This window comes from Eleginops maclovinus, chromosome 6, assembly GCF_036324505.1.
Source record: "Eleginops maclovinus isolate JMC-PN-2008 ecotype Puerto Natales chromosome 6, JC_Emac_rtc_rv5, whole genome shotgun sequence".
In the NCBI taxonomy this organism is placed as follows: Eukaryota; Metazoa; Chordata; class Actinopteri; order Perciformes; family Eleginopidae; genus Eleginops; species Eleginops maclovinus.
In genome coordinates, this window is record NC_086354.1 from 16,621,979 (window position 1) to 16,644,060 (window position 22,082).

The window sequence follows — 22,082 nt, forward strand, 5'->3', positions numbered from 1 at the left end:
ATTAAGCTCCACCCGGGATCAATGCCGTTATCGTGTAGTCGTGTTTTTTCATTCTTTGCTTTGCAGCTTCTTTTAGTAGCTTTAAAATACTTTTCTTTCCCATACTTCTTTTGAGGTAACCACCTGAATAAAGCAGTTAAGGTCAAAATCGAGGCAGAGGTGCCTAGACTCTTTCTCTGCTCTATTCCCCTGGAGAGCACTGAACTGCAGAAAGCTATATTTCTCCAAGTAATGAGAGTGCTAGCTTCCTAATACCTGGCTGCGAAAATAACGAGCTCAACGACGCACTGTGTTCATACTGTGTTCTGTACCTCAATATTGGCTGCCTTGTGCTGCACTCTTTATTAATAATGCTACTCTCTCTCTGCGGATAATGGAGAGTGCATCAGATAGTGTCAGTTTTGACCCTTTTGTCATATGATTCAGAAACGATTGGCTAATTGGTGATGTGAGCAGAGATGGAGAGTAAAGTAATCTCCTCTCCATGACTACCCATGTTTTTAATGCTTATAGTGAGTTAAAGTAAGTCACATCTTGTCTCTTACGCTGCGGTTGGTAAGCTAGATGGAATACAGGCTGCATGGAGAAATGATTTCACTCTGTGGACTGCTGGTGCCAAAACATCTGATTATCTGCTTTCCCTGCCGCAGTTTTCCATCATAACTACCGGTCAAACTAGTTGTAATAAGCTGGTTGCCACTACTTGTCCATAATAAACTGCAGTTTTGGGGGGGTGCCAGTGTTTGCTCACAATTTAGCAGCCTTGAATATGAGCCATGAGTCTCATCCCAGGAGAGGAGTGATCCTGACTGATGAACTGCCTCTGCCCCCCCCCCCAAAAAGTAATATGGGTCATAGCCATGATGGATCTTCAGACAGTAACACACATCAGTCAAGGCTAACCTGATTCTCATTTCAGTCAGATGGGTAGAAAATCATCATAAAGGTCCCTAATATTTTCCAAATTAGTTTTTTTTTTGAGCTTATTTCTTTAGTTTATGTTGATTTTCTTTCCATGTTCTGTTTCATCATTGAATGTCTAAATATGACTTTAAGCTCCTTCCGCACTCAGTTGGCTTAGTTATTTATTATTTTGCTGACTAATAAGTCACTTTATTCAAACCTATGTCTTCACAAAAATAGTTATCAGATTATAAAATACTCTGTGTGTGTTTTTGATTGCAGACACTCAGAAGTTGCTAATGCCCCCAAGTTAAAAAATAAATAAATACAGATGACATGACCTTAGTATTCACAGCAGTAGCTACAGTCCTGGGCAGCGCTTGTATCCAACTCCATCGTCATATTTTAACATTGTACAGCTTTAGGGATGGAAATGTGTCTTGCATAACTGTATTTTTTACTGCTCCCTAATTATGAAAGCTGTTTTCAGAAACAGTTTTCATTATTATGCCGCAGTATTTGATGTTTGAATTTGAATCTTGTCTAGACAGAAGAGTGAAAGGAAGGATTCATACGTGTTAGAAAAACATTAAAGCAAGTGTTTTTCTTTTCCCACATAACAATCAATGTTTTTTCTGACCTGAGGGATAAACAGTACCTGAATCTTCGGAATTGAATTTTTTTTTTCATCAAAATTAATTTACCAGGAAATTGCTGAAGTTAAGAAAGCGTAAACACATTCCTATTATATTAAGAACCTAAATACTACATATTATTTTATGGATTTAGACTGTACTTCCTCTCTGATCTATTCATCCGTGCAACCAGGCCTATACTAATCAGGGCCTGGCATGCCGCCTTGGCTTTGTACAATATGCGCGGCCATTGTTTGGTCATGTAGTGGTTTGTAAGAAAAACAGCATGGAGCAATATGGTTTGTCCTCCCATAATGTATCGTTGGTCTTTCACTGTGAAAGCAAGGTTGTTTTTTTTTCATCTACCTCCCTCCCACTCTGTCTTTCTCTCCGTCTCTCTCCCCCTCTCTTTCCTTTCTCTCACACTCTGCAAGGGTGAACGTGGGCGGCTGTACAGAGCATGACAGCAGTGCTCTGTTGAATGTAGACTAGAAATGAGGAATTAAGAAATACAACAGCCATGGAAACACTGAGAAAGTCTTTATAATGGTGCTTGTTTGTTTTTTTAAGACTGTTTATGTGCGATTGTTGAGCTTTTACTTCTGCTGCACCACCATTTTGTCTTGTTTGCTTTTAAGCCTCCCACTTTTTACAAGAGGTTGATTGCGAGCCTTTTTTTAATTGCAAGTGAAAGTCTTCAATTGATGTTGATTGTGTATACTCGTCTCCTCTTTGAACGTTATTTGAAAATATATATATATATCTTTTTTAGGATTTCTTCTCTATGATGTATTTTTTTGTCTCTTCATGCCAGGGGATGTTTGCATCCCACAAACCATTTGTCTCTGTGTTCGTCTTTTATATAAGCATCCTCTTTCTTCCACGACTGCACCCCTGCTGTGATTTGTGCAGTGAGGGGCTCGGCAACAGTGACACTGATGAGCACAGCATCAGCCTCCAGCCATGTGTGTGTGTGTGTGTGTGTGTGTGTGTGTGTGTGTGTGCCTGTGTGTGCCTGTGCTACATAGTGAGTTTGCCAGTGTGTGTCACGCCCCCCTTGACAGAGCATTGACATTGATGAATGCAACAGCAGCTGGGTTGAACTGAATGTTACTTGTTATTCTGTCTATCTTCCTCTGTTTTTTTAATTTGTATTATTTATTTTTCTCGCTGACCCAAGACAGCAGAAAGACCTTTTTCCAATTTTCATACCCATGTTATTTTGTGTTAGAGAGAGGAAGTGGTGTTGGTATTTTGAGAGTTTGCAGCATGGTCAAACTGGGCATGGAGTCGAGGCTGCCATGGCTTGCTGGGTGATAAGTGACTGTGCAAAAATCACCGTGGGCTGGATTAATATGTGGAGGGTTTTATGAAATTCCTCTAAAAATCAAATTAAGATAATGCAGCAGGCAGCTCATTCCAGGATTGATGTGTCTGCGGATTAATTCTATTGGAATACTAGCAGCGCTGTTACTTTGGAAAATGCTAGTCTCTGTAAAATGTGTCGGTAGTTTATGCCAAAGTGTAACAATTGAGTTTGTTTTTATAAATATTACCTACTAAGTAAGATGCACAACAGGAGAGACTCCTTTAAACCGCTCCTGTTAACTGAGGCAGATGTCATTTGCGTACTAAGTTGTTTTTGTTTTATAATTGATTTTTATCATGATCCGGGCTGTTTTCATTTCAGCTTCATTTCTGCACTTATGAATTGCAGCACAGTAATTGGATTTCAAATTATCCTCATATTTCTGAGCTATTTGAAGATGATGTCTATCCATTTTTTACAGCTCATGGCCTACTTTATGAACATAGAAGACTGGTAGTTTTATTAGCTCTGTAAGACATTGATAGAAAACAGCGCCTGGGTGTCATGTCAGATTAAGTTTTTTTTTTTGTTGAGCATGAGGTTTGCTCACAGAAGGAGACAGGCAGATGTGGAAATAGATTCATGAATTAATGGATGAATGAAAAATGAACTGTTGTGCAAGTGAAATGTAAAAGTGGTCTTGACACTTAAACAGGCGCTAGGGCTTTGAGGTTGCCTAGGCAACTGGTTGCCTGTGCAATGGATGGGCAAGTGGGCGTGGAGTCAACATTGGTTTGTGGGCCGGTGAGAGCGGAGGCTGACGATTGGCATACAGCATGTGCAGCACGAGGGCTTCATTGAGCTCATCCGACAGTGGTAGTGTTGACCCTCGTCCATCTGTTGGGAAATGAGGGTAACAACAACGTGACATGTTGGGAGTGCACACAGCCCTACCTTTGTGGCGCGCCGCAGCTGGAAGCCGACAGCAGTTTGTGAAAACATCACAATCAGGGACCACCTGGTGGAAGAGGCTTCTCTTTGTTTGGCCGCTGTTTATTTTAGATTACTGCGTTTCTGGAAGTAATTGTGTAGATGGTCAGCCTCGTTTGTCAAGAGCTGAAAGTTGTTACTGTCTAACAATGAGTGCTGAGAGGATGCGTTTATACATCGATTAGTGGACCAGCAACAATTTAGACAATTTGTTTATTAAGTCATAATATAAGAATACATTTGGAAAAAATGTATTGTTCCAGCTAATGAAAAGTAAAGAATATCAGCTGTTCTTTGTCTAGTCTGAGTTTATTTATATTGATTTTATTTGTAAAATGACTGATTGTTTAGCCATTTAAAGGGAAAGAATGTAACTCCACAAAATAAACTTTGTTGCTGCTCTGCCAGCAGTGTTCAACATGTTCTCATTTAATTGTTTTTTCTGTAAAATGACAGTAAATGGTGTCAAAAAATTCACAATTGGGTATATTAATCAGCTTTTTTAGCCCTACTGTAAAGAGTGAATCTTATATTTGCTTGAAAGCTTAATAAATTACTGTTAACTGCCACTATATGAAGAAATGTACAAGCAAAAAGAGATCCCCACAACAGTCCAGTTCCCCCCTTATCTCTCTGACACTTGCCAATAAGCTCTAAATCCCACAAATACTAGTGTATAGAAAAAACGCCGCCTTGTGTTAAAGGTCATGGATTGTGTGGTTTTGGCATTAGTACCATCTCTAACCACAGTGTAAACCCTACTGACCACACTCTGCCGTCTGTTTACACTTCCTGCGGCAAAATCAAAATGACAACCTGAACAATAAATGCCTATAAAAGGTAATGGATTAACAACAGCCATTTACATGTTCATGGTACGTTTATTAATGCAATGTATGAATAATGTTTGTTATGCAGTAAAAGCCTAATTAGCATTTGGTCCCTGTAGCATTTGATCTTTTGTGTTATTATACAGAGTGTGTGAGGACGTTGGCTGCCTTTCCTCCTGAATCATATAGACACCTCTTTTATTTGCAATTGAGCAGCATATCTTTGATGGCTAATTATTCACAAAATGTGCAGCCTCTCTGCTCCATTTCTCCCCAGTCACCTCAGCCATTTTGTTCTTACTTTGAGTGAGAGGCAGATCAACAGAGAGAGATTCCACTGTGGATGCGGAGTGCGTGGGCCACTACCCCACTGATGAGCTTCTTATGTAATATCCTTCTTCCAACCTCTCCGTGCACGCTGGTGGTGGATTGTCCACAGTGATCACAAGCTGGCTGATTTCACTCTTGTTTTGCTATGGCTTGCATTCAAAATCCATATTTTTTTGGAAGACTAAATATCTGCATATAAAACTTTAGACAAATATGATATTTAAGATTGTATCTATTTGTGATTAACAGGATTTCTATAAAGTTTGAGCAATGGTTACCATCGAAATATCGTGCATACAGTACAAGTTGGTGAAGGTATTCAAATTGAATTGCATCCGTAAAGGAGACCTACAGTCCCGGAACAAAATTAAGAGACCACTTCAGCATTATGAGTTTCTAGTCTTTGAGTTAAATGTTTTTTTTTGTTGTGTATTCTATAAACTGCTGACAATTTGTCAGTATTTAAACACTGGAGTGGCTGCCATATATAGAGATAAAGATTTCAGAACAATTTGGAGTGGTCTCTTACATTTTTCCGGAGCTGTATAGCTGCACACGTTTATGACTTGCTCCCTAAATATACTATTTAGCATTTTCCTGCAGCAACAGTGACCCCCCGTGGCGGCGCCCTGCCACTGCATACACACCGGCAGAGCTCTCTTTTTGACCTCTGATGTGAATCTCTGTTCAAACATTTCAGCTGACAGAGGAACAAAGTAGGAATGCCACATCAAATTGACGGGAGACTACAAAAGAGTCACCTCAACAAATGGAATTACCCATGAGCGCCAGATATAAGAGGGTGTCTGTTGTGTTGTGCCCGTCTCTGCGCAGTACGTGGGCAGAGCTTATGTTGGGATTTAGATGAATCTCCTCCGTTTATTGTGTCGAGGCAGTGCTTGGTTCTTGGCTAAAGTCAGATTAGCTATTTGTTTACTGTGCAGCTGTCCCTTCTCCAGGGGCTGTGCACAGATGCTATTATGTTTTCCTTATTATTTGTGGATCTGGAAGTCTATTCGGAGTATCTGGAAAAAGGCCAGTGTGCAATTATTGTACTCGCTCCTTATCACTTGACTGTGTATATTTCTTATTTATTTTGTGGCTTTGGTTGAGTGGATTGGGACAGTTTGAGGCACATTTCCCACATGACCTATATATTTAGTAGAAGATGACCTTTTTCTCACATTGAAGCTTTTTTTTGTCTTCTCTGCAGTAGTGTTATTTTTGTCACATATTCTGGAAAGATATGTTGGTAAGTAATAGAGAAGTCAATGCTTTAAAGGGCTGAAGTGTGACTTAGCCTGAAGTCACTTTATGTTGATGACACAGATGCTCATTAGGAAGTAGGAAAGCACAATAACAGATGATACGAATCAGTTAAAAAAACACTAGATGGAACACAATCTAAGCAATCAAGTTGAACCCCTGATGGCCTTCACATTAGCCACACCAGCTTGAAAAATATGATGTATGAGTAATGGTTTCCTCTGTTCTCTGGCCATAACATAAGCAGGAATTTCGTTTTTTATAATGCAAGCTTCAAGATGCTTGTTGACATTACTCGTGAGTGAGTAAGCCTTGAATACCTTGATAGATGTAAATGTTTCTCCAGGCCTTAGATCTCTTGCAGCGTGACTCATTAGTGGACCATTAGAAGATATGGTGACAAGGAACAGGATTACAGCAGAACACGCAGCTATTTACATGTGAAGAGAATAATTAGCAATCTCTCTCCCACATGTATGTATTATTAGAACGAGCGTCAGGAGAGGTAATTCACGGCCAGTGCCCTGCAAGATGCTAGCGAGTATAGCCGCTGGGTTAGATATGCGTTCTCTGCGGTGTTTGTTTCTTTCCGAATGTGCATGTGTCATGACTTTTCCAGTGTGTGCTTTCAAAGCAAAGTCTGCGAAAGTGAAAGCCAGCGCAAATGAGACTGAATCCCTGGCAGCAGCTGCTTATGTCAAGTATTTCGCAAGCAAACATGCATTTACCTCCTTACACAGTTTACACGGGGAGTTAATTTGCCTTTTGAGTAGCAGGAAATTAACATCTAGATTGACACCATATATGCTCAATCACTTGTTTATCCACACATTTTCCTATGTTTTTGCTTCTTTTGCACACTTATCCTGCTCGCTATTCATTTAAAGTAAATCAACATAATGTAGTTGTATAGCTCTCTAAGTTTGATGCCCATACAATCCTTGAATGTAATACATTTACAACCGTGGTGGACTGTGAAAGAGCATTTCCATTACTGACAGACTCACCGTCTCCAGCATCTTTAATAAGGAGAGAATTCATATCCGCTCATTAGAGAGCTTTGAGCTTACAACATCATAACTCCTTTTGATTTATACATTAGAATAAATCAATTCAGAAGCTTCTGATCACTTAGCTCAGGTTAACATGATGTGGATCCTTAGAATGGTCAGTCATTTTGACAGGAACTTTGGCAGGCTTTGTCTTCCAGCACACATTAGGGGCCAGCTTATCACTCGATGTCAGTAGAAGATTAAAGCAGAGTAGTGATGTCACCTGAATACAAGTAGATGTTCAGGTGGTACTTTGCTGATGATGAAACCATGTTATGGAAAGATAGTATCATGCTTCTTCATCTAGTAAGTGTTTTGAGAACGACCTGTTTCGGCTTGTTTTTTAATTTAAACTCCAGCAGTTTTTAATTGGCTTTCTGAGATGTTTATCATCCATCTGAACCTGTATGATGGTACCCAGTGCGTAATCATAGCATATTGTGATCGAAACAAACACAAAGTAATATAATCTTAAAGCACATTAGGGGTGAGAGAAATAAGTGTTACAGCATAGTATCGCAATACTTTGCAAGGCTATATTGTATCGATACACGGATGCCAAGTATCGATATTTTATTATTTAAACTTTTCATATTGCAAATCCAAAGTTTTGGTTAAAAATTGCTTTTTCAATCCATTAGATGGTACTGAGCTTTTTCTTGTGTGGTCATGGCCATGGGTTAAAAGTCAGTGGGATTGGCAAGAAGTTATTCAAAACAAAGCTGGAGCAAGAAATCAGAAATGTGCTGTATCGCAATATATCGTATCGCAACACTTAGCATATCGTAGAATCGCAATGCTATCGCATCGTGGCTTAAGTATCGCCATAGTATCGCATCATGGGGACACCTTAACCACAACATACCATCAGTGTACTGTGTCAAATGTAGTTTTCTTCTTGTGTGCAGATCTTGGTTATCATTCAGACAACGAACAGCTGAGGTATTGGATATCTTTCCTGGTCAGCAAAATACACTTAAAGATGCCATATTCAATATCTATTATCAATTCTACAGAGCGCCGGCTCTGCTCTGTAGCCTTTTGTTTTGTCATTCCTAAAGTTGCCCTCTGAATGCATCAGGCCTTCTGTTTACCTAGATGGACAAGGCTTGAGTTCTGAGGAAACAGACGCTTGTCGACATAATGCCGGCCAATCCTGCAGCTGTCATTATGATGAGGTGCAGAACTGACAGTGCTGCTGAGCTGATCTCCTTGGCATGCGGCAGCGGCGGCAATGCAATCACTTCAGACTGAACCCAAACAAAGAGCATGTGGGTCAAAAATACCAGCAAGCTACACAAGCTTTTTACCTTTTGATCCCCAAACACCGACCTTGACTGTTAAAACTGCCTCCCTCACACTAGAGGTGGAACAGGGGGAGGTTTGGGATCCCAGTTTATTTTTTGCACCATGCGGTATCTTTCCACCGCCAGCCTTGAAGCAGTAGAGCGCTGTAACACCTTTCAGCAGGTTTCTCCCCCCACATGCGCTCACACCTGTCTCTTCCTGGAGCCCAGAAATAGTGCACTGCAGCAGCATGCTACTCCGAGGGGCGGGCAGCCAAGTGACCTCAGAAAGTGTACTACCTATGGAGATGCCCGGGTAAAAATAGAATCTTCTCCGAGTGCTGTAAATCAGGCTGTGTGGGGGGGCTTCCCCTGAATTTGATTAATCGTGGAGTGTCTGCAGTTATTTATCATGCGGGGTTATGTAACCGAGAATCGCATTATAGAACGGCATCTTCCAGGGAGCAGATTTGTTTTCTAGTGGCAGTTATCTGTAAGGGTCTAGTTAAAGAACAGGTCTCCCTTCTCTTGGGGGATGCTGCTGATGCAGTGTTCAGCAGGCAAAGGGAGGATGAGAAGTTGTGGGCGGATAGATTGAGTTAAAGACGAAGAGACGCAGAAGAAGGAGGGAGGAGAAGGAGGAGGAGGAGGAGAACCTGGGGGAGATCACGGCTGTGTGTCATTTCTGCTGCTAAGGATTGTTTTCCAGTAGCCAAAACCGAAATCCTCAACTCATTAGGCTGCTTATTTCACTGTGGATTACAACGGGGAAGATATGGGGTTTATATAGAGTATGTTTGTGTGCTTTTGTGTATCATATTCAAACACTATCAACCTTGGTGGCAGTGGGAAAAATCAATTGCTGAAAAGTTAACATGGATTGAAAGTGTTGGAGGTTATGACACTTCAAATCTCAATGAGGTAGCAGCTGAATCATAATGTACCCTGCACATGCTCTGCATAGACAATATGTGCTATTAAGTGCATTCAAGAGGCCTCTGTTAAATTAAATATATAAACCCGAGGCACATCAGCATCTCAAGTGCCGACTATTTCACTCATGCTCATTAAATGGCCATTTATTGCAATTTAAATGTAATTTTCTTTGCTGCCAATGATTTGTTTCAGGTGGAAATGTGCTCCATAACTGAAATTAGTGCAGCTTAAGGCTTACTTCTGCAATTTTCTGCCTCCGTGATGCCACTAAAATACGAGATTTCATCATGTGAAGTGCCGAAGTGATGACTGCATCTTTCCTATGGATGTGTGCTTGAAGGTCTTAACTGTACTGCTGTGGCAGCTGCCTGCTTGGACATTTACCAAAGAGCTGACGAAGTTATTAAAGAAATGTATTTCGGTACAGCAGATATGTGTGCCTCCGTTAAATTGACTAGATTCTGACACTTCCAGAAGGGGAAAACTCCCCCCATTCTAATAAAGAAATGGCTTGTCAGCATTTGGTAGAATCCGATCTCCAGGCTGGATGTAAGTCTGAACAAGTAGAGCTGATCTCTTGTGGTGTTTAGATGGATATCAGTTAATATGAATTCCAAGTACATTTGATTCTTTCCCTTTACCACTTCCAAGTTGAATACACAGCACTTACCTCTTGATAATACATCTCAGAGTTTTATTTTGCGGCCTCTTGTTTCTTCAAAGAAACACAATTGGTTTGATAGCCAATAGTTTTGTGTGATGTTTATGCATCTATCAGTTGTCAGTGTCAAAACCTAACAAAGATTCTTCCGTGAATTTGAAATGGAGTCAGAGAAACTGTGCATTCAGCACACTGCGAGGCCCTGCGGAGAATCGTATCAGCAGTTTTGATATCCTCACATTTAACACAAAAAAAGGACAAGAAGGAACAATAATGCTAATATGACTGTTGTGTTTGTAAGTATGATAAGCTGTTGTTCCCAGCTAGTCCATTTCAGTGCTGTAATTTCCCGACTTGGTTGACATTATAACAAAAGCCCTCAGGCAGTCCTCATTTCTCGGAAGCCAAATTGCAGGAAAAATGGTCCAGCACCATCACTCAGTGGCTCCTCGTCCAGTTTAATCACATTCAGGTTTTTTCTGGTTCACCTCAACATGCTGCTCGTGCTTACCTCTTACTGGACTGAAACCATAATGAATTGTTTCCTCCTCCGATGTTCCTGCAAGGGACAGGATGATGTGTCATTATGTTAAGGGCACCTAAAAATGTCAAGAAGAGCGTGTAATGTAACTGTGCCATACTGACTTTGACAAATAGACCTGTCATAAACTTCACCAATTGGGGTACAGATGTTTTGCAGTGGCCTCTCCAGCCTCAACGTCTGTGTCATTCAGACAGTGTAGACGGCGACTGAGCCGGAACTAAGCCTCTGCGTCTGGCTGTCTGATGGAGGACATGTTCTCATGCAGAATACTTATGGCGTGTCATTTCAGATGGAGGTTCACAACATTTAGTATAAATGATTTACGTTATTCAATTTCATGCCTCAACCCCACTTCTGAAGCCATGGGGATGTTTCTGTGCAGGCCATAGGGAGGGGATTTATATCTGTCAATTTTCTTTTTAATTTATATTAAAAGGAATTGGAATTTTTGGAAACATTTTTAAATATACCTCTCTGTCCCCATCACTTTCCGTGCACCATGCCAGTGATTAGTTGCCGAGGTGCCCGTCACACTGTGTGCCATTTGACTTGAACCGGTGGAGCGTGGCTTAATTGTGAGTCACCTGTGGAACCCAATCTCCCACAGCTATTTCACAGGCTTTAAGACGTTCATTAGTCTCAAATATGCCAGCTAAATGAATATCACAACAATTAATCCCACGTTGAAAACAAAATCAATGATGCGTCACCATCCTGGTGCTGTTATCGGTTGGAAACTGATCACTAAACTGTACATGGCGTTGCATCAAGGGAGGAACTCTGGCTCTTTACTTTGTAAACTTGAGGTTCACAAGTGTTTTTTTATCTTGATGGAAACTAATAGTCCTGTGGTTTCATCAGCAGCTGCTCCTTAGGTTTGCATGCTATTAGCACTGGTGGGGGGAGTGTGAAGGTCTTCCTCCTGACTTCTTTGTAAAATGGTGTTGTCAGCTTCCTAGTGAAGCTCCCAGCTTATTGTCTCAGCATGTATGGGCGGCACAGGAACGGAGACAAAAGGCGTGGGAAATTACATAGGAGCCTGTGCCCAAATGTGTCTCTATTCCTGGCCATCTTTTTGGAACAGCACGATGAATAAAAACCTTTTAAAAGGAGTGAAAAAGAGAACAGAATAATATACTGTAGAGGTATGCCTTCTTCTAAAATCCAGTGGAAGGAAATCTTATTTTTGTTGTTGCATGTTTACCACAAAAAGAACCCTTTCAAATGTCTCATGTAAAGATGAGCATCTCCTGAGTACAAATCAGAACTAAAGTCCTATTGGCTCTAGTTTGTGAATTTACAGTGTCATAGCCAGATGACGTCAGTTTGTGGCTGACTAATGTTGTGATTGGCAGATCCATTTATTTTAACAACTGCAGTATTGTTACAACAGGATGGCGATCAAGGCCAGATGGTGTACTGTATGACAGATTCCATGTTGCTGTTACAGGGAGGAAACTGGAGGAAGAAGAGGATCCATAGAGCATGATCGCTTGAATCTTCAGCAAGTTATTTCGATTGTCAAAGCTCTAATTGTGAACTCTGACCTACCTCTGACTAGATCTGTGCTCTCTTGAGAAAATCAGTTTTACCAAAAATATTTGAACAAATACGTCATTATAGATGGGTAGACAATGGGTGGAAAATAGGTGCTTTCACATAATATTTACACAGTGATAATTTAGATAAATAATCAGCAACATGACTAAGTGGGAAAAGGCGAATAACAGAACATATCAAAATTGGTGGACTTGAATAGTCTTGTATCATAATATCGATTAATGTTGATATATTGCCCATTCCTCTGACTTCCCTTACCAAGCTGGTGCTTTACAGATATGTTAACTTGTTGCAGATTTAAAGTTAGCATTGGTCATTTTTTTTAAAGGATTTTTTCATTAAAATGAAGCATATTTCATCCCTGCCCCCTTATGATGAACTTTCAGATATCCTCTCTGTGCTACCGTGTAATAATACCAAAAATAATACTGATATTAGAACTCCTACATTAGAATAAAGATTGCAGAATGCAATACCACATCAAAGCTCTTACATAAATGCCAGTTTGAAGGCAGGTTTTCAAAAGATGACACCAGAAGTAAGCGGGGGTTTGCAAACTAATGTGTAGAGGAGGAGGAGGACTGGGAGCCACCAGCCCACACAAACCTGCCAGAGAAAAACTGTGCTTCTCTCCGCAGCCTCCTCCTACGTTCTCTCTCTGGTTATTTTGTCATCCTCTACAAACCAGTACATGCCTCCGTGTTTCCCCTGCCCATTCCCAGTTATTGAAATGTTTTACTGACCTTTTTCTGCGCTCAGTTGTTCCATTCTCTCCAGCCAAGTCTGCAAACCTCACTCACAGTTTTCTGCACCTTGGAGCTGTCCATCTGCCACATCAAACCAATAGTAACATATTGGCTGCAGGGTGGTAGTGATGACTGCACGACGCAATACTCATGAAGTCAAGTGTTCCGCCCATTCATCCACCCTTGCATGTTTGTAACATTTTCAGGTGCAAACACACACAGCTAAACACCGATCTGTGGGACCTTATGTTTATATAGTTTTCAGTCAGATGAAACAGGAGAATTAACACGGAGCATCTTGGATGTCAAACATTTTAATAAGAGGGCTTTGTGCAGCCTGGTTACGCAAAGAATACACTCCCTGTCACTGTCTCTCCTATTCAGTCTCATGCGTGCTCCCTCTTTCTCTCACACACGCAAGATATATCTCTCAAAACCTGAATTTTAGAGAGAGAAGCGTCTGGAATATTTTCACAACCTCCCACAGACGTCCTCGAACCTATCATTTTCTCTGCAGTGGAGCAATGGTGACGTATGCTCGTCGCTAGTGCAGCTGAATTTTAAAAAGCTCTACACCCACGCTCAATACCACTACTGCAAGCATAATTATCATAAACTTTCCCCGCTGTCTGTACTGCTTCTGTCTCTGTGTATGATTCTCCTGATTTATTCATTTGCAGATATTAATTCAGTGTCTATGCAGGAAGGGGGAAAGTGGTCTGGTAAATTGGTGTCGGTAGACCAGGGTGTAGTCAGTGTGGGGGGATTAAAAGCACATATTGGCTTATTTTCATAGTGTGTGTTTTTCTCTTAAGGGTACATGTGTTCTTGGCCTGCATGCACAGATGCACAGATTCACTGGCGTTGCACCCAAACTGCAGTTTACATTACATCTGTAAGTGATTCTGAATGTGGCATTTGGAAATAAACATTGTTTTGGTTCATTTGGGGATACACACCTCGTTTTAGTTTTCAGTTTAACAACCATCTCCCATGTGTTACTTTATCAAATTACAATTCGGATCTTTCAAGGGAATTAACTGTGTGATAGACCTGTTTTGTAATATTTTGGGAGAGTCGCATCAAGTGTTAATTTTGCCACAGAGCTGAATAGTCACACCCAGGAAAATATCAGTGTGCTCCAGAGGAACTCCCTTGTGACTGCCCACACTTATAATTAACTGTGATAATTTATTCCCCTTCTTGTATGTAGTAACAGATTTTTCCCCCTAGCTTAGTTGCCACAATAGCCTGATCAGTCAGAGAAAACCACGGTGTTATGTAATTTCATCATGATGTGGTAAAATAAAGAATCGTGGCCTCGTAAAGGGTTGCAATAACTTCTAAAGGGGTATTGCCCAGATTGACACTTGCATTTTTGAATCCATCATAACCAGCTTTCAAACCCTAACAATAACACCTGCATTAGTGATGTATTGTTCAGCTTTAATAATCCCCTCATAGTGAGCTAGCTCTTGACTTGTCGGCCAATTTTTGTACAGATATTCATTTGGTTTTTAGTCAGAAAACAGTAAGAAATACCTGTCAAAGATGGCCCAAATCTTCATCATTGCTTTTTTTATTTGACCAACAGCCCTGAAAGAAAAATATATTTTATATCATATAATTAAGAAATGGAACCCTAGGATATTTGGTCTTTTAGGTTTAAAAATGACCCTAACAACTAACAGTTTTTCCGACCATTGACGATCAGTCGTACAATAATCTACTATTGTAACATAATGCCTTTTTTTGAGTAAAGTATCCTAAGTAGGAGTGATTTTGGGCAGCGTTTACATGCTGTCTATGTACAGTATCTATGTATAAAATAGCCAAAGGTATAACTATAGTCTGCTATATTGGTAATAGCTTAACATTTTCTGGATCACTGTAATTTAATATTGGGAAGCAGATTTAAAATAGGAAGGCAAGAACATTAAATATCATTGTAACAGATACCAGATTTCATTAGAACATCAACAAATGTAATAATGCAGCCATAGAGTGACCTAATTTTGACTTTTGTTATTTGCAACTAAGACTATTTCTGAATAAAAGAAACACAGAATTGCAGTTTTCAGTGAACTGTAGTAGTTACGTCTTATTTTATGGCGCTTGAAATATCAAACTAAAATATGATATTGATTTTTGATCATACAGCCTAGATCTCTGTCTGCAGCCATCTGGAAATGCTCTGTGAGAATTGTATTGATATCATTGAAGTCTTTCTCAGCATTATTGTGTATTTTTTACAAAAGAAGCATGGATAATATGCATTGTGTGCTTGCAACCAGCTGAAATTGAAAATCCAAAAGATGGTTTCAGGAGTCATTCGGTGTGATTGAAGCCTCAGGCAGAATCTAGTACAGGGTTGGTAGCAATCCAGAGCTCATGTGTGGGGCTGTGGTGACGCCAATTGCTTTCTGACCCCAGTCCAGTGAGGTCAGAAGTCTCTTCAGCCAAGGACTTTTTCTGAGAACTTTTAAATAATTTCCTCCCTCTGTTATATGTTGATTTACACTCTCGTGTTCACACTTGGCTTGATCTAAAAGCGTGACATCAATACGTGGAACATTGACATTTTATTCCAATTAGAGCTGGTGAATCACTGCTGACTTTGGCACTGTTTTGTCATGCAAAGTGCTCTGAATTATGAAGATGACACGTGTATGTTACTATTTTCAAATAGTAGAACATGAGATGTTGTCTGTGCGACACTGAAGCATGCTGGATCCCTGTCAGGTGTGAACCATGCTGTTGTTTTGTGAATGAGGTCAGCAACACCTTGACAAAAAAAAATTAGGCAGTGTTTGAATACAACCACATACCAACCTTATGCTTATCATCCTAAGTCAGGTCGCTGCCCCTCAATGACTGTTCCTGCTACCCGTATTCTAGAAAGAGTGTACATATGTGCATGGCTGTCTTCCTCACGCTGACTCATGTTCAGATACTGACGAGGGGTTAGCAAGCTTTACTCGTGGCTTGGATGATTCATGCAATTTGCCAGACAACACCAGCGTTTGTCACACGTGGTGTCTGTGTCCTTATATAAACACACCAGTGCTGCCCTTCTGTGATGTCTGCCGTTTAAACCCATTTGTCCTGTGCCTCCTGCTTATAGGCGTTCAGAAGGTATCAGAACCGCTTAAATTGCTTAAGCCCTGAAGGTAATGGATGATACTGTGAAAACCTTTACCAATTCAGCCACTCGCTATCTCTGACTGCAGCATGGAGACATCCGGATTTCCAAAGTTTGCTTAAACTTTGACAAGACATTTCTCTCGAGCTTTTGAAGATGCTTCAAATTGGTATGTGGTTCCTTCATTTAGTTTAGTTTATGCTGTTGATTAACATAAGCTCTGATTGAATTCAATTAAGAGGAGCAAACATTCCGACAATATGATTAGGGACTGACATGTGTTTTTTAATAAAACAATATAGCTTTTCAGAATTACATTTGAGTGTTATTTCCCATTAGGTAACAAAAACTAAAATATTCCCTCTTGTATTCTAATTTACTTTATATAAGTGTGGTTCTTTTTCAATGTCATTTTGTATTTCAGGGCTCGTGATAGTCGATACAATTCATTTCAAAATATTTTTAAGGTGACAATGATAACACATATTTTAAGAAGTCTTTCAAACTTTTAAAAACGCCAAGACTTGGGAATTAAAGGACAAAGACATATCCGAGCCATGTTGTCAAAACAACTATGGTACGCTTATGTTTGTAACAGTGACACACACACTCAGATAAAGAGATAAATGGCTGAGACACACAGTATGATATCTGCACACAATCAGACTGATGTCTACCCACAGATACGAAGGAGGAGGGTAATTCAGGAACCTCAAAACATGCTAATCCAGTTTTTTTTTGAAAAACCCTCCCAGCTGCCATCAAGATACGGTTACAAGAGGCAGAAACATTTAGCTGCGGGACAGAGGAGGAGAGACGGGCATACAAGAGCCGCTCTGTTACCAAGTCAGCACTTCAGAATCACAGGATTTACCACAGCGCAGGTTTCCTCTGGACCAGCCGCAACGACGGAGACAACGGGATAGTGGATTAACTTTAATCCTATCAGTGTTTCTTATGTAGCACCCTGTTAGCCAACACCTGCATTCCGAATTAGCAAGAGGAAACGACTTCAAGTGCACCGTGACACTCAACCACTCCAGGCCACTTCCTCAGACTCTCCTGCAACTGCTCGGGCTTCTGCTGCTTACTACAGTATCAGGTCTGCATGAAGGAAATTCTCACAGCAAATCCTGAAAGTAGCAACTGAAGTGAGAAGAGGGAAGTGAAGAAATGACTAACTATTCAAACTGACAACTGATATTTCAGGCACCTGGATGTTTTTTCATTTTTGGTTAAATTGTGACTCATGGAGAAGTCGCTTTGAGGTTGACTATGTTGCTGTGCTTCGGGGGTCGTAGGCGAACTCGACACCACCGGATGCAATGGAACGAAAAGGACTGCTTGCTTGACGATGAGCCTCATATCATTACGAACCCTTGCTTCCTAGACACAGGTAAAGTCAAACACAGTGAGCTTTGACAGCTTAAATAACTGCACTTCACTGTCAAAGCATCTTTACGTTTTAATTAACTCCACTCAATACTTTCCTTGAAAACCGAAACATAGAAAACAAGATTTCCCTGATAGTGTAGGTATGATTGAAGTACACAGTAAAAAGTAAAGCCCTGGGTTTACTCGAACAAAATATTTGTAATATTTTCTATTCATCCAAAGTAACACCTCTGCTGATAAGAACACAAAAGGGTAAAAGCCACCAAGAAAACCTTGAATATCAATGCTCACACCTACTGTAAATCTTTAAAAATTGCAATGGCTATGATTTAGATGAGTTCAAATAATGTCATTTGGAGCACGTTTCCTTTTCAAACTAAATAAATGATAAGCGTTTCACGTAGTTGAAGTCTTTAGGGTGTTTTCTTTTGTAATGAAAAAAGTAGTTCAGAGTCCGGATGATGATCAGAATCCGCTTTTTGCAAAAACCTGCTGTGACACTTTGACTGCTAATTTCAGCTTCAGGGTTTTACTGGATTTCCCATAGCACTCTAAGAGTAGGCACTCAGTGTTGCAATTTTTGTTTCAGGTTTTCTCTGCCAAAATCCCTCATTAGCAGTAATGCTAGATCATAATGCACCTGGGTCTGGTTGTATAGGTTATAAAGAAAATGTTGTAATCTGAATACCTGGAGACGTTTTAATATAATATCCAAGTATTACAAGGTTCATATAGTCTTGTGTCAAAAAATAAATATATATACCGTATATAATATCAGTGGTAATGTTAACTAAAGTGATGTCAAAGCTACCTCAGGGAAAAATTCCCCATTTTCCAGTTTTCCTACCAGCATTATTCTCTTTTTGACCACATAGGGGCAGTGTTCCAGCCCAAACTGTACTAACTAGGGTGCTGCAGGGTTGAGCAGGTAAAATCTGGCTTGATTCAGATTATTCTTTTTTATATTTTACATGGCCATATATTTGATGGCCTCATTTCAGTTCTCTAAAGAATCATAAAGCACGACACCTGTAAAAAAGATAAAAATGAACAGGAAAATGTAAAGCCTGTTTGTCCCATTAAGCCTAAGCTCTCCCACTCTGTGTGGGCTGTGTAGTGGGAGCCACTGGAAGCGTGGTGTGTGGTTGTGTGGATAGTGCTACATGTTACTAACACAGGTTACATTCGCATATTTGGCTTTTTTTAGGTCCTGTAGTAAGAGGCAGGCATTTTTTTATGTGCAAGTTTCTCCCTTTTAAAAAGTTATTATGACTGTGCAACTAAAGGAGTGTAGTTATGCTAGTCCCTTTAATGTAATACAACTTGGTGGGCACTAAAATGTGGATAAATGAGCAAATTACTTTGTGTACACGATTCTCTCTTCTTCCATTAAAAATGGAAGAGTGTCTGGTCTTTGTGTTATGCCATTGGTCCGAAGACAAAGTGTCCTTTCATTGCTGGTAGTCTTTGTAGATTACAACAGTGTGTAATCTGCTCAGTCTTCTCTAAATCTCATGTTCACTGGTGTCTGTTTATGTCTCTGGGGGCTACTTGCAGCTCCAGAGGAATCAGGAGGGCGTGTTTAATGCCTGTGGGATCCATTCCTTGTTTTCCATGTGTCCCGGGGGTTGGAAGGCAGCTGAAAGTTCAAACAGAGACACACTCCCTCATGCGCTGCATGGCAAGAGCGCAGAGATTAAGGGGTTTGCCTGCAGCTCTAACAACAACGACTGCTCACACTGCAAAACTTGCCAAAGAGGAAGGGTGATTCAAGTTTTCTCAATGTGCAACTTTTGCAACTATTAGAGATAAAACTTTTTTGCCAAACGAGCAATGGATTTTTTTCTTTTGTTCATCTGCACATGCAAGACATGCTTAACTGAGTGTGGGGGAAAGGCAGCTACCATCTAAATGCCTGTTTGAGTCAGTGTGAATTAAGGAGCCAGAAGATGCAGGTGGCAGCGTGGTTTGTTTGAAGTTTTTTTTCCCATGTCAAAGGTGAAGGATTATGCCTGGCATAGGAATTTAGTCTTCAATTGAAGGATTTTAGGAGCTGAGTCTCAACAACTCCCAGGCAGAATGTGAACATTGGCTTTTGCTACAGGCTTGTGAATGAGGATGCATGTGTAAATCATTTCTGGGTGCCATGCTATTCCTTAGCAGTGGGACCGTAGATGTGACTCCAAGGAGTACAGCTATTGGCCAACAGCAGCAGGGGAAAACTGTTTACCACATCTCTGTAATCCTGAACGAAACACAGGAAGATGCACTGGTGTCAGGACTTGGAATGGGCCGGGTCACCCACACCTTGGTTGAGGATTGCCATCCAGGAGGAGAGATGATGAATGTAGTGCCAATGGAAAATAGCCCCAGGCTGGGCAGGGCACGGCAAGAGCTTGACAGGTGGCCCTCCCTGAGCCGCACAGGTAGAGCTGGGAGGCAAAGAGAGGAGGTAGTTGAGGAGGAGAATGAGGAGGAGTTGGAGGAAGTGGAGGAAAAAATGAAGACAGACAGGTTTTTGAAACAGCCCTGCAAAAACACAGGTAACTCCTCACAGCAAGGCAGAGACGCTGAAGAGTCAGTCGCTCAGACAGACACCCAGGCACAACACATCCAGAGCTCAACATTACGATCTGTCACCGTCCATGCTAAAGGGCTTGTCCTTGGGGGACATGGCACTGTTGCAGGACATAGTTCTCTGCCCCGGACTGTATTGCGAAGGACGCGCCAGGATGAAGCCCCACTGGGTAGGAGAACGGTGAGCATGTATGGCGACCCAGTCAAACAGCAAAGAGATTCTCAAACTGATCAAGAAAGGCGGCTGCGGAGGCCCAGGAGTGTGTGCATGCTGGCAGGCCCAGGTCCAGTCCTGTCGGAGCCCGGGAGCCAGCACCTCCTCAAGAGGGCAGGCATTTTGGACAGCAACCAGCAGAACAGGAGCAGGAAGGCTGAGCTGAGGGCTGTGGATGGCCTCAATCCTGCTCAGCGGCCTTTGTTTCCCGCAGAGGTGACCCCCAGGGTCAGCCAAAGGAACTGGAAGGCCAGGCCTGTCAGTATGACAGTGCTGGAGCTAAGAAAGAGGGGCTCTGATGATGAGATGGACAGCCAGAGGGGCGATGGAGTAGGCTTTCTCAAAGGGGGATTCCGTTGGAGGCTTTTTGGCAAAGCACCTCCTGATAAGAGCAAAGAGAAGGAAAGTGACAAAGATGCAAAATCTCCTCCCAAATCTTCTACATCTGATGCTCCAAAAAGTACACTGAGCTCCTTAAGACGGAGCCTCAGCTTGCGAATCAGGAGGACTCGGCCGCGGGAAAAAGTTACTTTAGGCTCTGAAAGGGAATTAAAGGAGTGCTCTCGGAATACATGTATGGCCGAGGAGACAACAATGCATCCACGGCCCTTCTCGTATCTCACAGGAAGAGCACTTCCAACTTCCAGTGAGCAGATTGAGGATGGGGGAATGCAGTACATTCAGTACCACAGCAGGGGGAAGGTCAAAGTAATGGAGGTACCCCTATGTCCAACAAAACTGTCTTCCAAACCAGTTCAGGAAGAACCAAGCATATGGCAGCTCATAGCCAACCGTTTCAGGCGGAAAGAGCAGCCATTCAGTGGCAAATGTGAAAACCAGCAGTCCCAGAGCAACAACACCGGCCAAGATCCCCTGGCAGAGAATAATAAGTCACTGCCAGTCGCCATAGAGACTCTGGCAGGCATTGACTCCCACAAAGGTCAAGGTAAGACCTGTAAGATTACTGAATTTATTTCTCAGCTCACTTCTCCATTTGCAGCCCTTTCTTCACTGTACAGAAAGTTTCAGCTCTTAAGAAAGACGGAAGTGCACTGTTTTTTTTTAGAATGACATGCAAATGAAAAACACATGGGGAATTGTGAGTTTGGATGGCGTTCAAAAACGTCTGGTTCCAGAGGTCCTTTTGGAATTTCTATTTTGGGCACTTCATTTCTCCAGTGTTTTTCAAGTGTGTAAGCACTACAGCAAATAATTTGCCTTGCATACAATTTTTGAATTTCAGTAAATGAGTAGGTAAGTACAGTTAAGTCAAATCAGCAGTGACTGATAAGGACACATTATAATGGCTTGTTTTACAGTGGTTTAACTGTGGTGTAATACAGCCCTAGTACTGTCTCTGATTTACCCACACACGGCCATGAGAGTACTGATAATGGTGTCTGCTGGCCTCACAGAGACACAGCTTAAAGCAGTAGCATTAAAGCAGTTAGGGACTGTAATGGGGATTTGTTTGGCAGCCTAGCAGGGCTAAATTAAGAGGGCTTACTTGCTATAATGATGGGGAGAAAGGAAGATGACTTAAGCACTGTGTTTAAAGGTTAACTCTGAAAGTGGAGTGTGTTTGTCCAGTTGCCTAGAAGACCAGGCAGAGAGACGCAAATATTTGTAACTATCTGAATTAATAGCTGTTTTTTTTACTACCTTTTTTGCATCCATTATCACCTCTTCACGTGAAGACCTGATTA

At 41.3% G+C, this 22,082-nt stretch overlaps 1 protein-coding gene across 3 annotated transcripts in view; it reads left to right on the top strand.

Moving 5' to 3' along the window:
- Positions 1–22,082, top strand: part of agap3 (ArfGAP with GTPase domain, ankyrin repeat and PH domain 3) — a 109,349-nt gene that overhangs the window by 22,200 nt on the left and 65,067 nt on the right. The window contains exon 1 of one of the 3 annotated variants that reach the window (XM_063885820.1): positions 17,100–17,586. The exons of 1 other annotated variant lie outside the window; for it this stretch is intronic. In XM_063885820.1, coding sequence (XP_063741890.1) covers positions 17,466–17,586 — 121 coding nt within the window. In that variant the 5' untranslated portion in view covers positions 17,100–17,465. Of the gene's footprint in view, positions 1–17,099; positions 17,587–19,343; positions 21,323–22,082 lie in introns of those variants that run through there. One more of the 3 variants, XM_063885818.1, reaches the window with a different exon arrangement.